The 20,436-nt window shown below is 43.6% G+C and overlaps 1 protein-coding gene across 5 annotated transcripts; it reads right to left on the bottom strand.

The window, feature by feature from the left end:
- Positions 1-867: 867 nt before the first annotated feature.
- CASP2 (caspase 2) lies at positions 868-20,338 on the bottom strand. 5 transcript variants are annotated; one of them, XM_019031025.4, is made up of 11 exons: positions 20,029-20,338; positions 16,855-17,005; positions 16,079-16,246; positions 15,845-15,926; positions 14,236-14,330; positions 13,787-13,963; positions 8,503-8,631; positions 8,260-8,350; positions 4,628-4,777; positions 3,776-3,885; positions 868-3,618 (listed from the first exon to the last, which is right to left on the bottom strand). In XM_019031025.4, the coding sequence occupies exons 1-11, from the start codon at positions 20,100-20,102 to the stop codon at positions 3,487-3,489; spliced, it is 1,359 nt and encodes a 452-aa protein (XP_018886570.1). In that variant the 5' UTR covers positions 20,103-20,338; the 3' UTR covers positions 868-3,486. The 5 variants fall into 5 exon arrangements, with proteins under 5 accessions (XP_018886570.1, XP_055203109.1, XP_063564892.1 ...); XM_055347134.2 differs by having other exon boundaries at positions 13,778-13,963; positions 20,029-20,210; XM_063708822.1 differs by lacking the exon at positions 20,029-20,338 and adding an exon at positions 18,902-20,022 and having other exon boundaries at positions 13,778-13,963.
- Positions 20,339-20,436: the final 98 nt, after the last annotated feature.

The raw sequence follows: 20,436 nt of genomic DNA, 5'->3' as shown, positions 1-20,436 counted from the left end.
TTCATGCCCTTTTGTCTCCAGTGTTCTGTACCAAATTCTGCTCTATCTGCCGAGGTGCTTCAGCTCACCTCAATCCCCTTCTGCTCTTCCTAGACTGCCATCCCCTTCTCTGTGTGACTCAACAATATTTCCAGCTCCCACAGCTGTTTCCTACCAAACAAAAAAGTTTTGTTTCTGGTTTGTTATAGGTGGCTCATACCTATAATCCTAGCACTTTGGGAGGCCGAAGCGGGCTGATCACTTGAGGCCAGGAGTTAGAGACCAGCCTGGCCAACATGGTGAAATCCCGTATTTAAAAAAAAAAGTTTTGTTTCCTACCAAAACTTCTGTACAAAGTTCCTACAGAACATTCCATCTCTTGCCAAATTCCATGGCCCATCTGCACCTGCACTTACCTCTCAGGCATATCCTTTAGATACAATGCACCCCCAAAATATCCCAACTTACACAAATTCATTGCTTTGATCTCTTCTATGCTGCACTAGAATTCTCTTACAATCTATGCCCACTCTAGAAGACCTTAAAGGCAACCAGGTTAAGAAATGGAATTTTACTATCTTCACTCTCCCATCCTTCTATTCCAGCCCAATCTGTTATGGCAGCCTACATCTCATAGTCTAAATAATCAAGAACCAGCACTGTTTGCTAATGACTTCCATTTCATCTGTGAGAAATCCCAGGACTACGCAAACTGAGATGGGCCCACACCTGCATATATTTACAGGCTCACAGCAGCAAAACAAGAAGGGGTTTTCAGGTCTGGGTATGCCTTGTTAGGTGGTAAGGAATGCTGCAGTGTAAGGGGCTAAGGAAATGAAATCTGTGGGCTTCAGAGGATTATCTACAGAAACAGATATTGAGCACACATCAGTAATAAATATGAGCATTTATTTGGCACCCGATGGCAATACAAAATCCTGGCAGTGGGAGTGGAAAGGTTCTCTCTCTCAAATACTTCCATAGTATGTCGACCCAAAGGCAGGACTTGGCAGCAAGGCTTCAAACCACCCAGCTCATAGAACAAATATTTATTGAGCACCTTGACTACTACAGGCCTAGCATTTTGCTAGGGACCATGGGAGATGTGAAGGAAGTTATCTCACACATGATATGTCTTCAAGGAGCTAAAAATGCCAGTGGATAAAAGCAAAACACATGGAAAAACAAAGTACAAATAATAATCCGTGTATATTGTCAAAAGGAACATTTTATCAAAAGGTAGGATTGTAGCTAAGGTTGGCTTGCCTTCTTCCCTCTTTTATTCAACAAACATTTACTGAAGTCCCACTATGTGCCAAACACTTGGTACATGATGGTGAATAAAACAAACAAGGTTTCTGCCCTCATTTACAGCCTGGTAGGGGAGACAGAAATGAACAAGTAAAAGTAGCATACATATAAACTGCAATAAATGCAATGAGGGGAAAAGACAAGATGTGGTGACAGACACAGAAGTAGACTGCTCAGGGACTGAAGGGCCCAGGAATTGTCAAGACTTGAGGAATAAGGACACCACCTGAGTCAAGAGTGGTGGGGGTGGAGAGCTGAGAAGGCCCAGGAAAAGGGCCGGAAAGAGCACAAAATTAGAAGCTGAGAGGAGACCACTCGGGCTGGAGCTTAGCAAGAAATCACCATTTAATGAGGTTCACGGGGAAGGCAAGAACCAGTTCTCATAAACCAAGGTGAAGAGTTTACATTTTAAATGAGGGGTAATAGAAAGCAGAAGGGTTCTAAGCAGGGGGGTGATCAGATTTATATTTAAACAACCAAAATCTGGCCAGGTGTGGTGGCTCATGCCTGTAGGCCCAGCTATTTGAGAGGCTGAGGCGGGAAGATGGCTTGAGGCCAGGAGTTTGAGACCAGTCTGAGAAACATAGTGAGAACTCACCTTAAAAAACAAAAAACACCAAACAACCAAAAAAAAAAAATTAAAAACCAAAACTACTGTTACGTGGAGAACAGACTGGAGGAAGAAAGAATGGAAGTTTTTTTTTGGTTTTGTTTTTTAAAAAAAGGTCTTGCCCGGGCGCAGTGGCTCACGCCTGTAATCCCAACACTTTGGGAGGCTGAGGTGGGTGGATCATGAGGTCAGGAGATCAAGACCATCCCAGCTAACATGGTGAAACCCTGTCTCTACTAAAAATACAAAAAAATTAGCCGGGCACGGTGGCGGGCGCCTGTAGTCCCAGCTACTTGGAAGGCTGAGGCAGGAGAATGGCGTGAACCTGGGAGGCAGAGGTTGCAGTGAGCTGCGATAGCGCCACTGCACTCCAGCCTGGGCAACAGAGCAAGACTCCGTCTCAAAAAAAAAAAAAAGTCTTAAAGAACAGGGAAGTTGGGAAGTTTCAGATAAGCAGGGATAAAGGTTTCTAGGTTGAAAAAAATAACATGTATGGCACTGAAATAAAAGCCACATAATATCAAAGGAGAGTTTAATACTGAAGGAGAAAGCAGGAACAAAGAACTACATTACATCTTTGAGCATTTACATGATCCAGTAAAGCAGGATTCTAGACAGATTTGGTGGCAGCCAACAGGATGAAATGAAGGTAAAGAGGGGAGAGATATGAAGCAGGGAGATAAGCTAGGAAGCTTTTCTAGAAATCTAGATATGAAGTGCAGGTTGATTGAAAGTGGGAATAGTAAGGGAGAGAGATGGACGTTTCTCAGGAAGGAAAAAGACAGAGAGGTGGTTACAGAGTCTAGGGAAACACACCATTCTTCCTGGCCTTCTCTGATGCTCCCCACGAGGCTCATTTCAGTAACAAAGCTCAGAGAAACAACCAACGAAAGATCTTTGAGACTTCCACGGGCAAAGATCAATAAGGTACAAATGCAAGGCAACGTTGGCTGACAGGCTGCGGTGCCTTGAGCCCAAACGAGCCAAGAGTGTCCTTCCACTGGGTGCCCTGCAGTACTGAAGGGAACGCACAGGCCGCTTCTGGACACTGCAGCAAGGTGCGTCTCTAGTCATGTTTGCCTCTTCAGAGCCAAAAGATAATGTCTACATTAAATTTGGACACCTTCCAAACTCTCACTCTAGGACAAAAAGGGCTGAGGATATGAATGAAATAAAAGATAGGAGATGGTCTCTCAGACATCTTAACTAATGTAATAAAAGCAATCACTAAAGTGCCATCTACAAAAGCTGGAACTGAACACAAACATGGGGAACTTATATGCCCTCTCCCCATAACCACACTGTGTTTACAACTTCACTTGTCAGGCTCTTCAACTGTAGCTGAAACATTCCTGGCAATAGGTCCAACCAAGGCTGGCTCTACAGGCAAAGGGCTTCACAGAAAAGGAGCTGGCCTGGAGTCCCACACTCAAAGGCAGAGATGATGGGCACAGGAAACAAGTCTGGGAGATTCCCACATCCCTGAGGGGGCAGAACAGAAACCGTGCATCCTGAAGATCAAAGGCTCTATCACACCTCCTGTGGTCCAGTGGCTTCCACTTGGCGTGGATGATGGGGAGGTGACATCATGTGGGAGGGTGTCCTGGGAACAGGTAGAGGTGGCGGCACAGAGTGCTGCAGTATTCAGACATCTCCTTGCACCGGTGGAACTCTGTGCCAGGAGCATAACCTTCCCGATCCTTGATAAGTGCGTTCACCTGGAGGGGCAGAACCAATAGGCCCAAGTCTGAGAATCTCGGGCTTCAGGAGAGCAGCACAACGGGAAGGGGAGACAGACTATGAAAGAGCATTCAAGAGAGGAGGAAAGTAGAGCACTGTGGAGACACACAGGGGTCACGGAGCCCACCAGCTCACCTTAACCAGCATGTCGGCCACGTGCATATCACAAGCCCGCTCAGAAAACACTTGAGCAAGAGCCTCGATGTACCAGGAACCTCGTTTGGTGTTCCGCATGGCGGCAGTCCCTGCAACCAAAAGGGCATTAATCACAGTGTGAATGCCATCACACAGCTGCACTTCCCAAACTAGACTCGGCCATGACACCTGCACCCTCCCTAGTCAGAGAACCCAGCATGAAGAATCTAAGTCTAGGAGGGTACACTCTTTTGGATTATTGGCATACTTTGGAGATACCGTAGGTCTGTTTCCAGACCAACTTAAGAAAGTGAATATGGCAATAAAGCAAGTCATACAAATTTTCAGGTCTCCCAGTGTATACGGAAGTTATGGTTACTATCCTACAGTCTATTAAGTGTGCAACAACATTATGTCTAAAACATGCATATGCTGTAATTAAAACATACTTTATTGCTGAAAAATGCTAACAGAGGCATGCCAATAGAAAAATGGTGCTGACAGACGCTCAAAGGATTGCCACAAACCTTCAATTTGTAAAAAGCAGCTGAGCATCCCAAATCCAAAAAATCTGAAATGCTTCAAAATCTGAAACTTTCCAAGTGCCAATATGATGCTCAAAGAAGGTGCTCACGGGAGTGTTTTAAATTTAGAATATTTGGATACAGGACACTCAACTAGTAAGTATAACGCAAATATTCCAAAATCCAAAAAAACAAAAAAATCCAAAATCTGAAACATTTCTGGTCCCAACACTTCAGATAAGGGATACTCAACCTGTACCTGCAAAGCACAATAAAGCAAAGTGCAACAAAATGAGGTATGACTCAACTCTTTTGGAACTCAAAGTACCTTTGAGGCAGGCATAGCCGCATATCATGTCTGAGCGCGTGGGCAGTCTCATCTTCGGCAACTTTTCTTTACCGGCATCACTCTCCTCGCACCCAGGGGATCCTGCGTGGTTCTTTCCATCTTGTTGGTCAACCCCACGATCAGTCTCATCTGTAACAAAGGCAGACAGAATGGACAATGATGTTACTTCTTCCTATCTCTCTTGGGCCTGTCACAGGCAAGCCCACGTTCCCCACAACCTTGAAGGGGAAGAGCCATTTCCAGCTGTTGCCTCCAACCTATGGCTGATAAACTAAAAAAAAAAAAAAAAAAATTATTACTCTCTCAGCATACATCTGTTACTCAGGGGATGCCTCATACACACTGGGCACCACGCTCAAGCACATGCACATCTATGCGGCTGGAGCAGTTCCCATTCTGTATAAGACAGGGAAAATGCCAAATCAAATACTCCTTGTAAATGGAACTGAAAATCATCTAAGTCCACAACTCACTTGTTCAATTAACAATATGCCTGGGAGTCACAGTGCTTTTTATTGCAATACATAATAAAATATTGATATATTTAATTACATAAACAAGAAAAAACAAGATAATAAATAACAAATACGGTTACCATATGTATGCTATATAAAAATCACACAACCTCGAACTATGTATCAAAAAAATAATAAAACTAAGTATGATCAGTTGTTTCCAAGGTGGTTTGATATCTTCGAAGCACTGTTTATTAATTTCATAAGATAAATTACAGCAAGCATCCAAGATTTAAGAAAAAAAATTTTTAATTTATTTTTTAAAATAACTTTTTAAATCTTTTTTTTTCTTTTTTTTAATAGAGATGGGGTCTTGCTACATTGTCCAGGCTTGTCTTGAACTCCTGGCCTCAAGTGATCCTTCTGCCTCGGCCTCCCAAAGTGTTGGGATTATAGGCATGAGTCACTGCACCTGGCCTTATGAAAATTTTAAGAGGAAAAACTTAAAATGGGGAGAATTTGACTATTTTCTCTCAGAAAATTTAAAAAGATCATCCTTATTCAATTTTAGCAGTAATTTCTCAACATACCCTGAGCAGATCCTTGCTCTTGATACAAGCCTTATGTATCCCAAGACAGACTCTTATTTTTGATGATGATGTTTTATTTTGGGTGTGGGCAGGGGTGCTGTCAGTAGGAAAGACAGATGGGGAGGACTCTCAGGTCAACACATCAAAAGTAAGAGTATGCTCTTTTACAGTACTTCCTGATCCATGCAATGTCGAGGGAGCCTAGGAAAGAAGGGAAGCTTCAAGAATTGGGGGGAAAAGGACCAAAGCACAGATTTAATAAAAATGTGTCAAGCAACTGCCATGTGTTGGGCACTGTCTTACTTTAAGGCCTAGGGATAGAGTGAAGAGAAAATTCCTGCCGTCATGGAGCTTACACTCCAGTTTAGAAGCTGACTGGGGCAGGGGGGTGGAGCTTTTTCTAGACATTAATTATATTAACCAAATACAGCAGGAAGACAGGTGAACTCAAATTTTCAATGGAACAATTGGCTACTGGTCATTCCTTGAAGGATTTAATTTCAGAAAAGTTAGAGAGACAGAGCAAAAGATCCAGATTACTCCAGAAAAGAGCAATTACTCCTTATTCAGATCCAACAGTGTATTAAATCTCTGGATATAGGAGGAGAAAATCACAATTTAACGTTGTTTTGTTAGTAAAGACGCCTAAAGGAAACAGGCCAAGCTAAAGAGAAAGGAGAATTCCTCTCTCACCTTTACATCACAGATCCATCAATCAATAAATGCCACTGGTTCTTTTGTCACAATATCCTCATATTTGTTTTTTACATAATACCTACAGTTTTTCAGGCAGATTAATTTTCATCCATTCATTCAACATTTATAAGTGCTACCATGCATCAGGCAGTGCCCTGGGCCTGGGGATAGAGCAGGGAATGAAAAGTAAAGTTGCTGACCCATAACCTCTTTCCATAGTGCAGCCCCCTCCACAGCAACCTTGCTGGAAAAACAATTCATCACATTATTTCTTACTTAAGCTCCCAACTGTTCCTTACTTTTACCTGCTGATGTCCAAAATCTCAGTTATGACTAAAGGTTTGTAAGGAGGTGAACCCACTTCATTGTGACCAGCCACATCTCACATACTCACACAGATGCTGTTTTAAGATCAGATCCGAGCATTTGTTTGGGAGGAGGGGAGACACAACATCCCCTCTGAATCTCAGTGTGCTTATCATATTGTATTGTTTCTTTCCAACGACAGACTCTAGATACTACTCTATAACTATGTTAATCAAATTACTCCGGGTACAAATTAAGCCTTATCTTATCCACAAAATCTCTTTAAACTATCCTCACTTAAAATGATCTACTCTTACTGCATACTCCTTCCTAAGCAGAGTTTGTACCTTGCTAATTTCACCTTTGCTTACATGAGGCCTGTGAACTAGTCTTTAAGCTACTTCATGTATATTTACTTTATTTTCCTGAGTAACTGGTCTGCTCCTTAGAGAGGCCACATTTCCTTCTGCTTTTGCGGTAGTAACTGCCGTAGTCTGAGTCATGTTGCAGGGCCTCAGCAGAATATATTCTGCGGTAATACTAGATCAGGATGACAATAATATTAGCTATTTACATTTGGCCACACGAGAGATTAAAAAAGTAATTATTTGAATGTTTGGACAAAGTGACCTTTAAAGCAAACAATAAGCCCTTTACGGCACTGATCGTGTTTTAAGAGTTACAGCTGGCATATTTTGTGGATGTGCTGTGAGCCAGGTACTGAGCTATGTAAGCCCTTAAATGCATAATCTCATTTAACCATCACAAGCACCTTATGAAGTAGGTACAAGGACTATTTTCATTTTATATTGAGGAAACTGAGATGGAGGGATGCCATTTAACTTCTTTAACTTCACGTTACTAGTAAATGGTGAAGTCAGAATTTGACTCCAAAGTTAGGGCTCTTAATTACTATTATTTTCCTCCAGGATGAGAAGCACGCCTATGTGTCTTTTAATCCTCGTTCTGCAGTCCTGGCTCTTAAAGGAGTAAAACAGACTGCATGAGAGAAAGAGGGGCAGCAGCAGCTCACGGAAAAGGAAGAGTCAAAGGCCAACACGGATTCTGTTCTGCTATCCTGCATGACCCACAAATGGTAAGAAGAAAGGAGGCAAGCATGGAAGTGTAGGTAAACAGGGAAGTATATGGAACAAGTGAAAAGGACAAAGAGTGAAAGAAAGGAGATAAAATAAGGACAGGAAAAAGACAGATCAAAAATCCGTAACTGGAATGAGTAACCAAAAAAAGGGCACCAGAGTTAATGAAGCACAGAAAAGAGTAAGAGTTCTCAGAAAGGAAGGCAAAGACACTGATAAGAGACCTGAGAACAGGATATGGTGGTGCACGGAGAGCTGACCAGCCTGAGAGCCATGGGCTGCCCAAGTCCCAGCACACCCCATGCATTGGGAGACACTTACAGAGCAAGAGAGGCGGTGGCAGCAGTGAACAGAAGGAGGTGCCCAAGGGATCCAATAGCACCTGAGAGGAGCAAACAGGAAAGTGAGAGCTGGTGGGAGGCCGCCCAGGAGCCACCACCCAGGTGCTGGTCTGCTAGGGCACTCACCTCCACGGCAGGCCTGGATGAAGAACATTTTTGGTTTGTTCTGTAGACTTGGGCAGTTGGCGTTGTCAAAGAGCTGAAAAACCTCTTGTAGCTGCCAGAAAGAAAGAAGGAAGAAGGGAGGTTAAGCATTCAGTGGGGCCTCCTAAGTCCTACACATGCAACAGTAGCCATCACTTGACAGACAGCAGGCAGGAGATAAAGCAGCCTGGTTTCAACAGTTGGCTTCCACCAGGGTATCCGCACCTGGAGCAGTTTCCCATCCACACCATAGATGGCGCCCTCCACACCATGCGAGAGGAGTGCCACAATGCAGGAGTCCGTGACTCGGTGTGCAGGTAACTGTGCAAAATTCTGCAGTTTCTCTTGCATTTCCTAAAAGAAAGGAATGTTTAGTGTTGTGCACTAAGGTCAGCACCAACATAAGCATCAAAGTTTGGTTTCTTTTTGAAACCCTAAGCTATTAGAAGATAAAACGCTTTCTGTATATTCCTGTGGTCAATGATAAAAGAAGAGACCTTTTGAGAGACTAAAGAAAGCTATGGACTCACCAGAAAAATGCATATGAGTTCAGACACAATATTCTGAATACAGATTCAGACTCACTGAGATAGGCAAACAGTTCCTGGATTAAAGCAAGTTACTAAAGAAGCTAATCATGAGCTGGTCAACTCTGATTAATTCCCTGTTCATAACCAGATCCTTCATTAGAGCAACTGCCCTTGTATATAAATGGCACAAGGGCGACTCAAAGTGTAGCTATGAATAAGTAACATGCACATTCAGCTACACGAAAATAAACTGTTCTGTGACAGCATCATGATGGTAGAGAATAGCAATACTTGTATGTTGTCTTCTAAGATTCTAAGTGTCCAAGAGATAATGACAATGACTGTATAAAATGCTTTGTTTCAGAAAGAGCACGCTATGAAGGAGGATTCTGTACAGGGCAGTAATTACATACACAGGCCCTGGGTTCAGATTAATCTAGGTTTGAACCTTGGCTTCATGAGTTGGAACAGCTTACTCAGACCCTTGAGACCTCAATTTTCACTTTATAAAAAAAAATTATGAGGATATTTTCTCTAAGTTTGTGAAGATAAAAATGAGATATTATGACAAAGGACTTGGCCTGGGCAACCTAGCAAGACTCCATCTTTAAAAAAAAAAAAATTAGCCAGGCATGGTGGTGCATGCTTATAGTCCCAGCTACTCTAAAGGCTACGGTGGAGGGATCACTTGAGCCTAGGAAGTTGAGGCTGCAGTGAGCTGTGACTGCACCACTGCACTGTAGCCTGGGTGACAGAGAGAGACCCTGTCTCAAAAAAAAAACAAAAACCGATCACTGTGTCTGGGACACATTGCAAAAAATGTGCCATTACAATGTGCATGTCTAATAAAGAGTATTTTTCTCAAAGAAATCTATTACTGGTCAATGTTGTAGTCCAACTTAAGAACTCTTTTCCTGTTTATCTTTTTTTTTTTTTTAAAGACAGGATCTTGCTATATTGCCCATGCTTGAGTGCAGTGACTATTTACAGGTGTAAGATCACTACTGATCAGCACAGGAGTTTTCATCTGCTCCATTTCTGACCTGGGCTGGTACACCCCTCCTTAGGCAACCTGGTGGTCCGCCACTCCCAGGAGGTTACCATATTGATGATGAACTTAGTTTGGACACCTGATCAGCATAGCACACTACAGCCTAGAACTCCTGGGCTCAAGGAATCTTCTTGCCTCAGCCTCTAGAGTAGCTGGGACCATAGGCATGTGCCACCATGCCTGGAGAATCTTGTTTATCTTGCACTAAGTTGTGATACATGAAGAGCACTACCTTAAGCATTTGGTTCATCCATCAGAAAGTTATACTGTGTACCTGAAGAGCATAATAATTGGGCACACATGTTTAAACCTATGCCTCCCTCTATAATTCACGATGTCTGGGTCTTCTGAGATGGGCAGAAAGAAAACAAGTTCATTTTATTATAAACTTGAATAAAATGTAATGAAAATAAGTAAGTTATCTGGGTGGAAGAGTTAAAACACACATATATTTAATCACACACGCTGCCAAAATAAAAAGCACACTTCTATAATATAACATATTGCAGTACTTCTCAAAGTGTGGCCCCTAAAGCAGCAACAGCAGCATCACCCAGGAACTTGGAAGAAACGTGAAATCTTGGGCTCCAGCAAAATGTGTTTTAACAAGCCCTCCAGGACACTGTGATATGTTAAAGTTTGAGAGCTACTAATTTATCTGTTCGGAATACTTCTGTTTGTAGATAATTGAGATGCAATTACATAAAATATTTGAAAGTCTGCAATATAACTAGAAATAAAGAGACTGGTGTTGCTGAAAAGTATCTGTATTTTCTAAGTAGAAGCCAACCATAATAATAGAAATCTTAAGGTAATGACAGATAATCAAAAAATTCTTTCAAGAATATATAATTTCAAGATAATACGTAACTGTGAATGTTCCTCTGGAGCTGACACTAATAGAATTTAACATTTAATAGTTAAAGAAGTTAATTTTGCTCAAAGAAGAAAACAAAGGCCAGGCGCGGTGGCTCACGCCTGTAATCCCAGCACTTCGGGAGGCCGAGGCGGGTGGATCACCTGAGGTCAGGAGTTTGAGACCAGCCTGACCAATGTGATGAAACCCTGTCTCTACTAAAAATACAAAAATTAGCCGGGCGTGGTGGCATGCGCCTGTAATCCCAGCTACTCAGGAGGCTGAGACAGGAGAATTGCTTGAACCCGGGAGGCAGAGGTTGCAATGAGCCCAGATCGCACCATTGCACTCTAGCCTGGGCAACAAAAGTGAAACTCCCTCTCAAAATAAAAAAAAAGAAAACAAAAATTATATACCTGGGCACCGAATCACGAGCATTTTGAATTTAGTGAGATTAGGTCAGTAAATAGAAAACAATGTCCAAAAAAAGAATACACGCACTTTGTAACCAAACTTAGTAAGACTAAACCATTCAATAAATGGGGATTAGACATTTGGAGGAATTTTTCCACAAGTAGCATAGCTTAAAGTAGGATCTGCAGATTTGTTTTTGATAAAATTACAGTACTTCTATAAACAGCAGGGTTCTTAACTCCTAAGTGTATTTTTGGCTAGGGGTTGGGGGACATGTGAAGAGAGTAACTTGTGAACCCTCTGAAATTATATGCTAAATTATATGGGCAGCTGCATTTTCCAGGGATAACCCATAGCTTGTCCCTACATTTTCAAAGCAGTTTGTGACCCAAATGCAAGCTAAAAAAACAATACCACATGGTAAAAGGAAATTTCCACTTTGAAGAGTACGTTTCCTAACATAGGGTAAATCATAATTCTAGAACTAGTAACCTCATGAAGTAGATGCAATAAAAACTTAATAACAAAGAGAAAAGTGAAAACATCTGGGCAGTGAGAATACCCATGTTCACTGCAGCACTATCAGGGGAAGAGGAGTCTCTAAGACTAATTATACTATTTCCTGTTTTTAAATGGAATTCCTCTCTTAAGTAAGAAAGATTTGATAGGAAAAGAAAAGAGGATCTTTTTTTTTTTTTGGTTCTGTTTCTTTGCTTGCCAAATAGCTATACGATAAACGAGTTGAGTCTCTAGGGAGATCCCACCAGGAAGAGAGCATTCTGTGCAGATGCCCAGTGCACCAAATTATGACACCCATTGCAACTACCTGGTTTATAACACACACATTTCTTGTCCACATACTGTTCTCCCTGCCTAGGGTGGCTTCACCACTCCTCTCTGCTTCAGTAACTTCTATCCTTCAAGGCCAGCTTAAGTTCTGCCTCCTCCACTTATCCTTCTGATCATATCTACCTAGGTGCTTCTTCTTCTTAGCTATGACAGAAGATTTTTTCTCTAATCTTCTTTGGTCGTTAGGAATATAAGAGGACACACTTCCTTTTATGCTGATGTCAAAACTCCCTCATCTGATCTTTAAAATCTGTGGCAGCTCACATAGTCCCCCATCATAAGGTGCTTGAAGTTCAACTCTACTGCAATTCCAGTTACAGAGCAATTCAACCAAAGAATTAGAATCCAATAGGTCACTGAATATGCATCAGGCTTACCATAAATGGAAATGCTATTTATGAAGTGAGCTCATAAACTCACCAAATCTGACAGTCTCTGAGAAAACAGCAGTATATTGCTGACTTAGTGACTCAGTATTTTATCTTTAACTATTAGACATGTAAGATCCTTTATCAGCTGCATACAACTTGAAAAACCATGACATAATAGATTTCTAGTAAAAGACATGGCTAGACCAAAACCTCTAAGAAAACACACACAGTGCACATTTGGTTAAGTGACCTTCTGTAGGAATTATGGCTGGTACCCTGCCCTTTGCCCCTTTATGCCCAGCAGACTTCTCAGGAAAGCATATAAACTACCTGAATACTTGATGACTGAAGCAGCTGTTGCTGCCATGGCTTTGAAGCAAGGGTGGATTTAACTACACTGCATATGCTACAATGGGGAAGCTGGCAAAAATAGCATGTAAAGGACAACACCCAGGTACCTGTGGATGAAACTGGCCTTGCCAAAAATATAGTAAATACATAATTATTCTCACAGAAGGAGGGCAGCTAAGAAAGAGAAATGAAGACTACAGACAATGCTGAATGGAAAACAAAGATCCTCTATCCCAACAGATCAAAGTGAATCTCCTAGAAATTTTAATTTCACCACTGACAACCTCAAAGCAAGTTTAAGAAAGTTCTACTATTCTGGAATCAAAATAAAGAGTGAATATGAATCTACAAATAGGCCATTATTGATTGCAAAATAGAAACCCTAAAGGTCACAAAGTCAGTTGAGCAGTACAGTAACTAAGGTTAATGACGAACAGCCCATAATGAAAATGTTTACAATTTCTAGAAATCTGGTCCACAAACAACCTACCCTATGACTTGTGATTACACAAATGTTAAGAATACTTTCCCAGCCAGGTGCCGTAGCTCATGCCTATAATCCCAGCACTTTGGGAGGCCGAGGGGGACGGATCACCTGAGGTCAGGAGTTTGAGACCAGCCTGGCCAACATGGCAAAACCCTGTCTCTACTAAAAATACAACAATTAGCCAGGTATGGTTGCATGCGCCTGCAGTTCCAGCTACTCAGGAAGCTGAGGCAGGAGAATCGCTTGAACCTGGGAGGCAGAGGTTGCAGTGAGCCGAGATCGCGCCATTGCACTCCAGCCTGGGTGACAGAGCTAAACTCTGCCTTTAAAAAAAAAAAAAAAAAGTGAGACCCCCAACTGCGGACTATTATTACTTTATGAAACTACAACCTGAGATGTCAACACTAAAATGGCTGGCTGGCCCTAATTCTTTCTTACTAGAATGCAAGGTGAGAGGCAGAACAGAATGAGTAAAAATGTAAATAGAGAAAACCAACTTTTAAGACATATCCCAGCAGGCACAGGAGCAAAAGATGTCTCTGGTCCCAAAGTGTTGTTCAGTCCTCTAATTTACATGTCAATTTTTCCCACCTCAGGTACCTGTGCCGTCTGGTCACATAGAACATGGACGTCATAGCCCAAAAGCTTGAAGAGGGTGACTAGAGTACTGTGGTCCACATCCCCTCCAGAGCGAAATTCCAGTTCTTTCTCTCCAGTGAAGTGCACATTGCTCAACACCAGTGCTAGGCCACGAGGCCGAGACTGCAACCTATACGCCTGTGGAGGAGAGGCCAGTTAGACCATGAGCATCTTGATAACAGATGATTCCTCGGCTAGATTAGACATTTCAAGAAAACAAAGACATCATATTTTTCTTCTTAACCCCCAGCAGGTAAAAATAGACAAATGCTCACAGAAGGCATTTAACCAGTAACAACTTTCTGACTAATAAGGCAAAAAGGAAATGTACATGCAAACTACGTTCAGGTTCCCAGGAAGGGTGTCTAATTTCCCAACTCTCTTCCTCTTGTCATTATGCAAAAACTCACCAGCTGGAAGTGTGTTTGATAAAATTCAGGAGTGCAAGGCTTCACCTGAAGGCAGACAGGACCATCTTTATCGTCTAGGGAGTGTTCCACAGTATCTGTGGTATAGACAGAAAACCAAAAAACTAGTATATAACTTAACCATCAATCTTAATATGTCATTGTAACTTCAGACATCTCTTGCAACTGGGTTGTGATAAATATTGGTCTCACTCACTACCCAAACCTGTAAGCTTCATGAGGGCAGAGACTCTTAGTTTTAGCTCACTAAAGGATTCTCTGCACATAGCCTGCATGTAGCAGATGCTCAACTGGCTGAATCACCGAATGGGCTAGCTGATAAAAGCCTCGTTCCAATCACTAGGATGCTTTATCAGCAGGCTGGTGGCCCCAAATGTAGTCTTTTCTCATTCAGCTTTTTAGAGGCCAATTGAGCATGAACTTCCTGCCCATACATGCTACTCAAAGGGCCAATTATCATAAAAACTGTTATCTGGGGTGGAAGGGAAATGGACCAACTATTAATAACACCCTGCCTGGGCCGGGCGCGGTGACTCATGCCTGTAATCCCAACACTTTGGGAGGCCGAGGCAGGCAGATCACGAGGTCAGGAGATGGTGAAACCCCATCTCTTACTAAAAACACAAAAAATTAGCTGGGCATGGTGGCACGCACCTGTAATCCCAGCTACTCAGGAGGCTGAGGCAGGAGAATCACTTGAACCCAGCAGGCAGAGTTTGCAGTGAGCCGAGATTGCGCCATTGCACTACAGCCTGGGCGACAGAGCAAGACTCCGTCACAAGAAGAAAAAAAAAAAAAAAAAACACAAACTCCTGCATAAAGTGTCCTACTAGACCTTAACAAATTCACTGACAACTGTTCCCAATATAAACTATGTCTCAGCTGGGCATGATGGCTTACGCCTATAATCCCAGCACTTTGGGAGGCCAAGGTGGAAGGATCACTTGAGGCCAGAAGTTTGACACCGGCCTGGGTAACAAAATGAGACTCCTTCTCTACAAAAAATTTAAAAATGAGCTAGGTGTGGTGGCATGCACCTGTAATCCCAGGTACTTGGGAGGCTGAGGCAGGAGGAGCCCTTCAACCCAGGAGTTCAAGGCTGCAGTGAGCTATGATGGTGTCACTGCATTCCAGCCTGGGTGACAGAACAAGACCCTATTTCTGAAAAAAAAAAAAAAAAAAAAAAAAAAGGCTCATGTTAGGACAAAGCCAGATACCAGACAAGAAAGGGGAAGTCAATCTGGGACACCCCCCTCCTTTTTATTTTATTTTATTTTTTGAGACTGAGTCTCACTCTGTTGGCAAGGCTGGAGTGCGGTGGCACCGTGTTGGCTCACTGCAACCTCCGTCTCCTGGGTTCTAGCAATTCTCCTGCCCCAGCTTCCTGAGTAGCTGGGATTACAGGCACCCACCACCACGCCCAGCTAGTTTTTATATTTTTAGTAGAGACGGGGTTTCACCATGTTGGCCAGGCTGGTCTCGAACTCCTGACCTCAGGTGATCCACCCGCCTTGGCCCCCCAAAGTGCTGGGATTATAGGCGTAAGCCGCAGCACCCGGTCTGGGACCCCTTATAGTCCATCAATTCTCACCTGTCGACAGGCGGAGCTTCTTGTAAAGGGGACAGGACTCACACACCGGAAAAGGGAGACTCAAGTCATAGTCACAGCTCAACTGTAAGAAATCAAAACTCATGATGACAGACGTTAGGGAAGTGGTCCAGTCCAAATACAACAAAATCTAGTCTCTCTCACTCTGACTTACAAATTCCTTTCCAGTCAAACTAACAACCCTTCCCAACACCCCACATTACTAAAGCTTCATACCGGTGGGAGTACATGCTGAAGCCCAGAAAGGGTGGTGAGCAACATATCCTCCAGGTGGCCTTGCTTGGTCTCCCTCAGTGCTTCACAGAAGGCATCAAAAGCTTGGGGACCCCTCTTAGGCAGCAAGTTGAGGAGTTCCACATTCTGGCTGAAACTGCCCACTTTGGCCTAAGACACAAGAATAAAACATGAAATCATATTTACTTCTCTAGCTATAATTCTATTTCTCCACATGAGCTTCCTAGTAGTGTCCTCATCCATCTCAAGAATTCTTTTTACAGGAAAAGTATATGTTTGGGTGAAGTCCTTCCTGTTATTCTTGAGTTATATATCATTTCTCTCAAATGCTCTATGGTAGAAGGGCATTACCATTTCTTTAGAAAGGTACAACATCCAGCTGCGTGTGGTGGCTCACACCTGTAATCCCAACACTTTGGGAGGCCGAGGCAGGTAGATCATGAGGTCAGGAGATCGACACCCTCCTGGCTAACACAGTGAAACCCCATCTCTACTAAAAATACAAAAAATTAGCCAGGCATGGTGGCACCTGCCTGTAGTCCCAGCTACTTGGGAGGCTGAGGCAGGAGAATCACTTGAACCTGGGAGGCAGAGGCTGCAGTGAGCCAAGATCGCGCCATTGCACTCCAGCCTGGGAGACAGAGACTCTGTCTCAAAAGAAAAAAAAGGGAAGAAAGATACGACATCCTTTCCATATTTTGTCATGCTCTATTCCCACCCCATGATCAATTTATCTTCTCTCTTTTGCCTCCAGATACCTGGATGAGCTCCCTCATTTCCAAGGTGATGATGTCCTTCTCCAGAAGATGTTCTAACAATTCGCTCAACAACAGCTGTTTGGCTAGCACCACTCTGTTCTTTTTTAGAGTTTCCTGATGATGAGGATGCATGCCACACACTCCCAATATCCTACAGATAAACGGTAGAAGGAAAGGCTGTCAAGTCACAATTTGACACAGAAGAGTGGAGTGGAAGAGGCATGAATAGGAAGAACAAAAAGAATAGACTTATAATAACCAAGATTATGCATATTTCTTGAATCTGGTTAAATCAAAGATGTACTAAGCAGGAACACATTGATCATAAGAAAATAATGTCTAATTCCTTATGGTTTATGTTCAGCTGAGATCATCTGAGATGAATGGTCTGACTAGAGGAGGGAAATATCTGTCTTAAGCAAAATAATACCCCCAAGTACACATATTTATGAGAAGGAATACTTCTCTGATAGACAAATTTTAATAAAGAGAATTATTTCAGAAAACACTCACATTATCTAAGCTGGTGAAAGTGATGTAAGTTTATAATGATCTTGGATGAGGGTTAAAACACTATGGCAAAAACTCAAGCCAATGGCTTTAACAGAAAATAAATGAGGCAGACATAACTCTCTTTCACTAGTGATATAAACATATAATTACATGTTTTTTAAAACTTCTAAGTTCCAGTGACAAAATGGCTCTAGAAATTATCAGAATCCTGTTAAGATGTGGATAAGTAGAAAGTATGACAGAAAGTCACAGTGGATAGGTATTTATCTATTTACTTTAAAAGAGTCTCACTGTGCCACCCAGGCTGGAGTGCAGTGGCTATTCACAGGTATGATCCCATTACAGAGCAGCACAGGAGTTTTGACTTGCTCCGTTTTTGACCTGGGCTGGTTCACCCTTCCTTAGGCAACGTGGTGGACCCTGACTCCCAGGACATCACCACACTGATGCTGAACTTAATGTGGACACGTGACTGGCATAGCACACTATAGCCCAGAACTCCTGGACTCAAGCGATCCACCTGCCTCAGCCTCCCAAGTAGTTGGGACTACAGGCATGTGCTGTCACCTCCAGCTAATTTTGCTACAGGCTTGCAAGATCAGCTTCTGCTTATAAACTAAAATAATCCTATTGCCAATATATGTCATCTACATGCCTAGTTTACATAAATCCAGAGTTCTCTAGCCTGCCCCGTCACATTTTCCACATATGTAACAACAGGAAGGGTGGCACCTGATAGCAGTGAAGATATAATAACTTCCATTTATAACTTAAAAACCTACTCTAAAATGCATTCTGATTTCTAAGGTGTTAAAACATGAGGGGAGGCCGGGCACGGTGGCTCATGCCTGTAATCCCTGCACTTTGGGAGGCTAAGGTGGGCAGATCACCTGAGGTCAGGAGTTCAAGACCAGCCTGGCCAACATGGTGAAACCCTGTCTCTACTAAAAATACAAAAAATTAGCCGAGTGTGGTGCTGCATGCCTGTAGTCCTAGCTACTCGGGAGGCTGAGGCAGGAGAATCGCTTGAATCTTGGAGATGGAGGTTGCAGTGAGCTGAGATCATTCCACTGCACTCCAGCCTGGGTGACAGAGCAAAGACTCCATCTAAAAAAAAAAAAAAAAAAAAAAGGGAGGGAAAAAATGTGTATCTTAGAGTCAGTGAAATACCATACATCTATGGAATGGATGCACTTGGCTTGCAGATGTTATTGGGTGAGAGATTTGTAGTTAGAAGAGGGAAGAAGAGCTGGGTCCTGGAAGAACTGGGAGAACTAAGACAGCAGGTGGGATCCTAAAACAGATGAAGTGGGTTGGAAGCAGCCAATGAATCTGAGGTTTGGAAAAATGAGTCTGAAACTCCATTTTTCCTTCTTTTTACTGTAATATTTCCGTCACCCAAGACTTTCAGGAAAAACCGGCTACAAGAAAAAGAGCTATAAAAATAAAAAAAACCTATTTAAGAATGAATCACTTTCGAATACGTCAAAGCAGTAATAACGATCACATACAACACTGCAGCTGGGATACTAACCAGTGGTGCAGCAGATTTCTTCCATTAGTTTACCAGTAGTATTCGCTCCTTAAATCGTTCTCTTCCTCTGGTTTCCATGACAGCATTCTTTGGGAGTCTTCTCTCTGCCTACCCAGTTCCTGTTTTCTTTAGAGGGCCTTTGGCCTGCCCTTAATATTGATATTCCATTAGGGACGCCCCTTCAAAGAGCCTTTCCCTAGACAATCTCACCCATACTTGCAACTTACTGACTTATAGTTCTTAACTCTCTCGAGTTCCAGACTTGAATTTTCAATCAACTCTTTAGTTTTAATCTGAAGCATCACCCACTCTGCACACCCGCTCCTTCCTCTACTCTGTAGTATGAGAGTCTTAAACGTGAACACTATAAAAGTTTCCAATCATTTAGAATTTCAGGACACAACTGGAAGGGGAAGAGGGGCGAAGGGCACCACGGAGTTCCTACGTCTTAATTCTGTGTCCTTCTGCAGGTTCCCTTTGCGAAGACCTTAATCTTCAGTCTCGAGCAGGAGGCATTACAATGTTCTCCTGTGTGATGACTGCCATGAAATGGAATGACCGGGGCAGAGGCATGGACACTTGGAGCCACAGGAACCCCCTTCTTCTGCCAAAAGTACTCAATTTCCAAACCCTGTATTGACTTCTTTGAAAATCTGGTCATTCTATGCAAAGCCATGCAGATCATGATACAATCGATACAAATCAAATGCACATCAGGCAGAGCACCGAGGTCTGCAGAAGGTCTCGTCGATTTTTAAGGAGGCAGAGTATGGTCTTTTTATAGTTTCCCTCATAAGGGAGCCAGAGTAAAGGATGAAGAATCTTCAAGAGAACCCAAGAGCGGGCAGGACTGCAAAGACCTCCCCTTTAGAACCCTCGTGGGTTGAACAAAGGGAGGCTGGGGCAGTCTTTTCCCACGAGAGACAAGGCCAAGAGGTCCGCCCGCGGGCCCTTGCGCGGAGTCAGGCTCGGAGCGGCTCGGGCGGGCCTCCCACCCTTGGCAGGAAGCGCGGACACGGCTGCTTTCCGGGGTTCTGAGGGGAGGGGGCTGCAGGGCCGCACGCCTGGGGGCCACGCTCCCCTTCCCTGGGCTCCCCTAAGGAGCCCTAAGACCGTTCCCTACTTACCTGCGTCCCCTGTCAGCGGCCATCAGCTCCTTGTGCTGGAAGGTGGACCAAGACCCCGCGCTCGGCGCCGCCATTTCCCGCTTTTCCCGGGCTCTGCGCTGCGCACCGCCCACAGCCCAAACAAACCGGGGGCCGTCGCTTCCCCCACATCCCTCCCCTCAGACGCGGACCCACACTGCGCCTGCGCCTGCGCCCTGCCGCGCCCACACACCAGGCCACCCAGTCCCTGGCCCGGTGCGTGCGCAGGCGCAGAGCTCTAGCGGCGGCCGCGCGGTCCAATGGGGTGAAGTGGGGTGCTCGGCGGACGGACAAAAGGAGGGGAAGGAGCGGGGCGGGGCAAAGGGCGGGGAAAGAGCGAGGGCGGGCGGGTGTGCTCCTTTCGGCCTGGGAATCCGATTGGTTATCGAT

This window comes from Gorilla gorilla, chromosome 6 (assembly GCF_029281585.2).
Source record: "Gorilla gorilla gorilla isolate KB3781 chromosome 6, NHGRI_mGorGor1-v2.1_pri, whole genome shotgun sequence".
Taxonomy (NCBI): domain Eukaryota; kingdom Metazoa; phylum Chordata; class Mammalia; order Primates; family Hominidae; genus Gorilla; species Gorilla gorilla.
The sequence above is the reverse complement of the archived record's forward strand: the minus strand, read 5'-3'. Positions and strand labels throughout refer to the sequence as shown.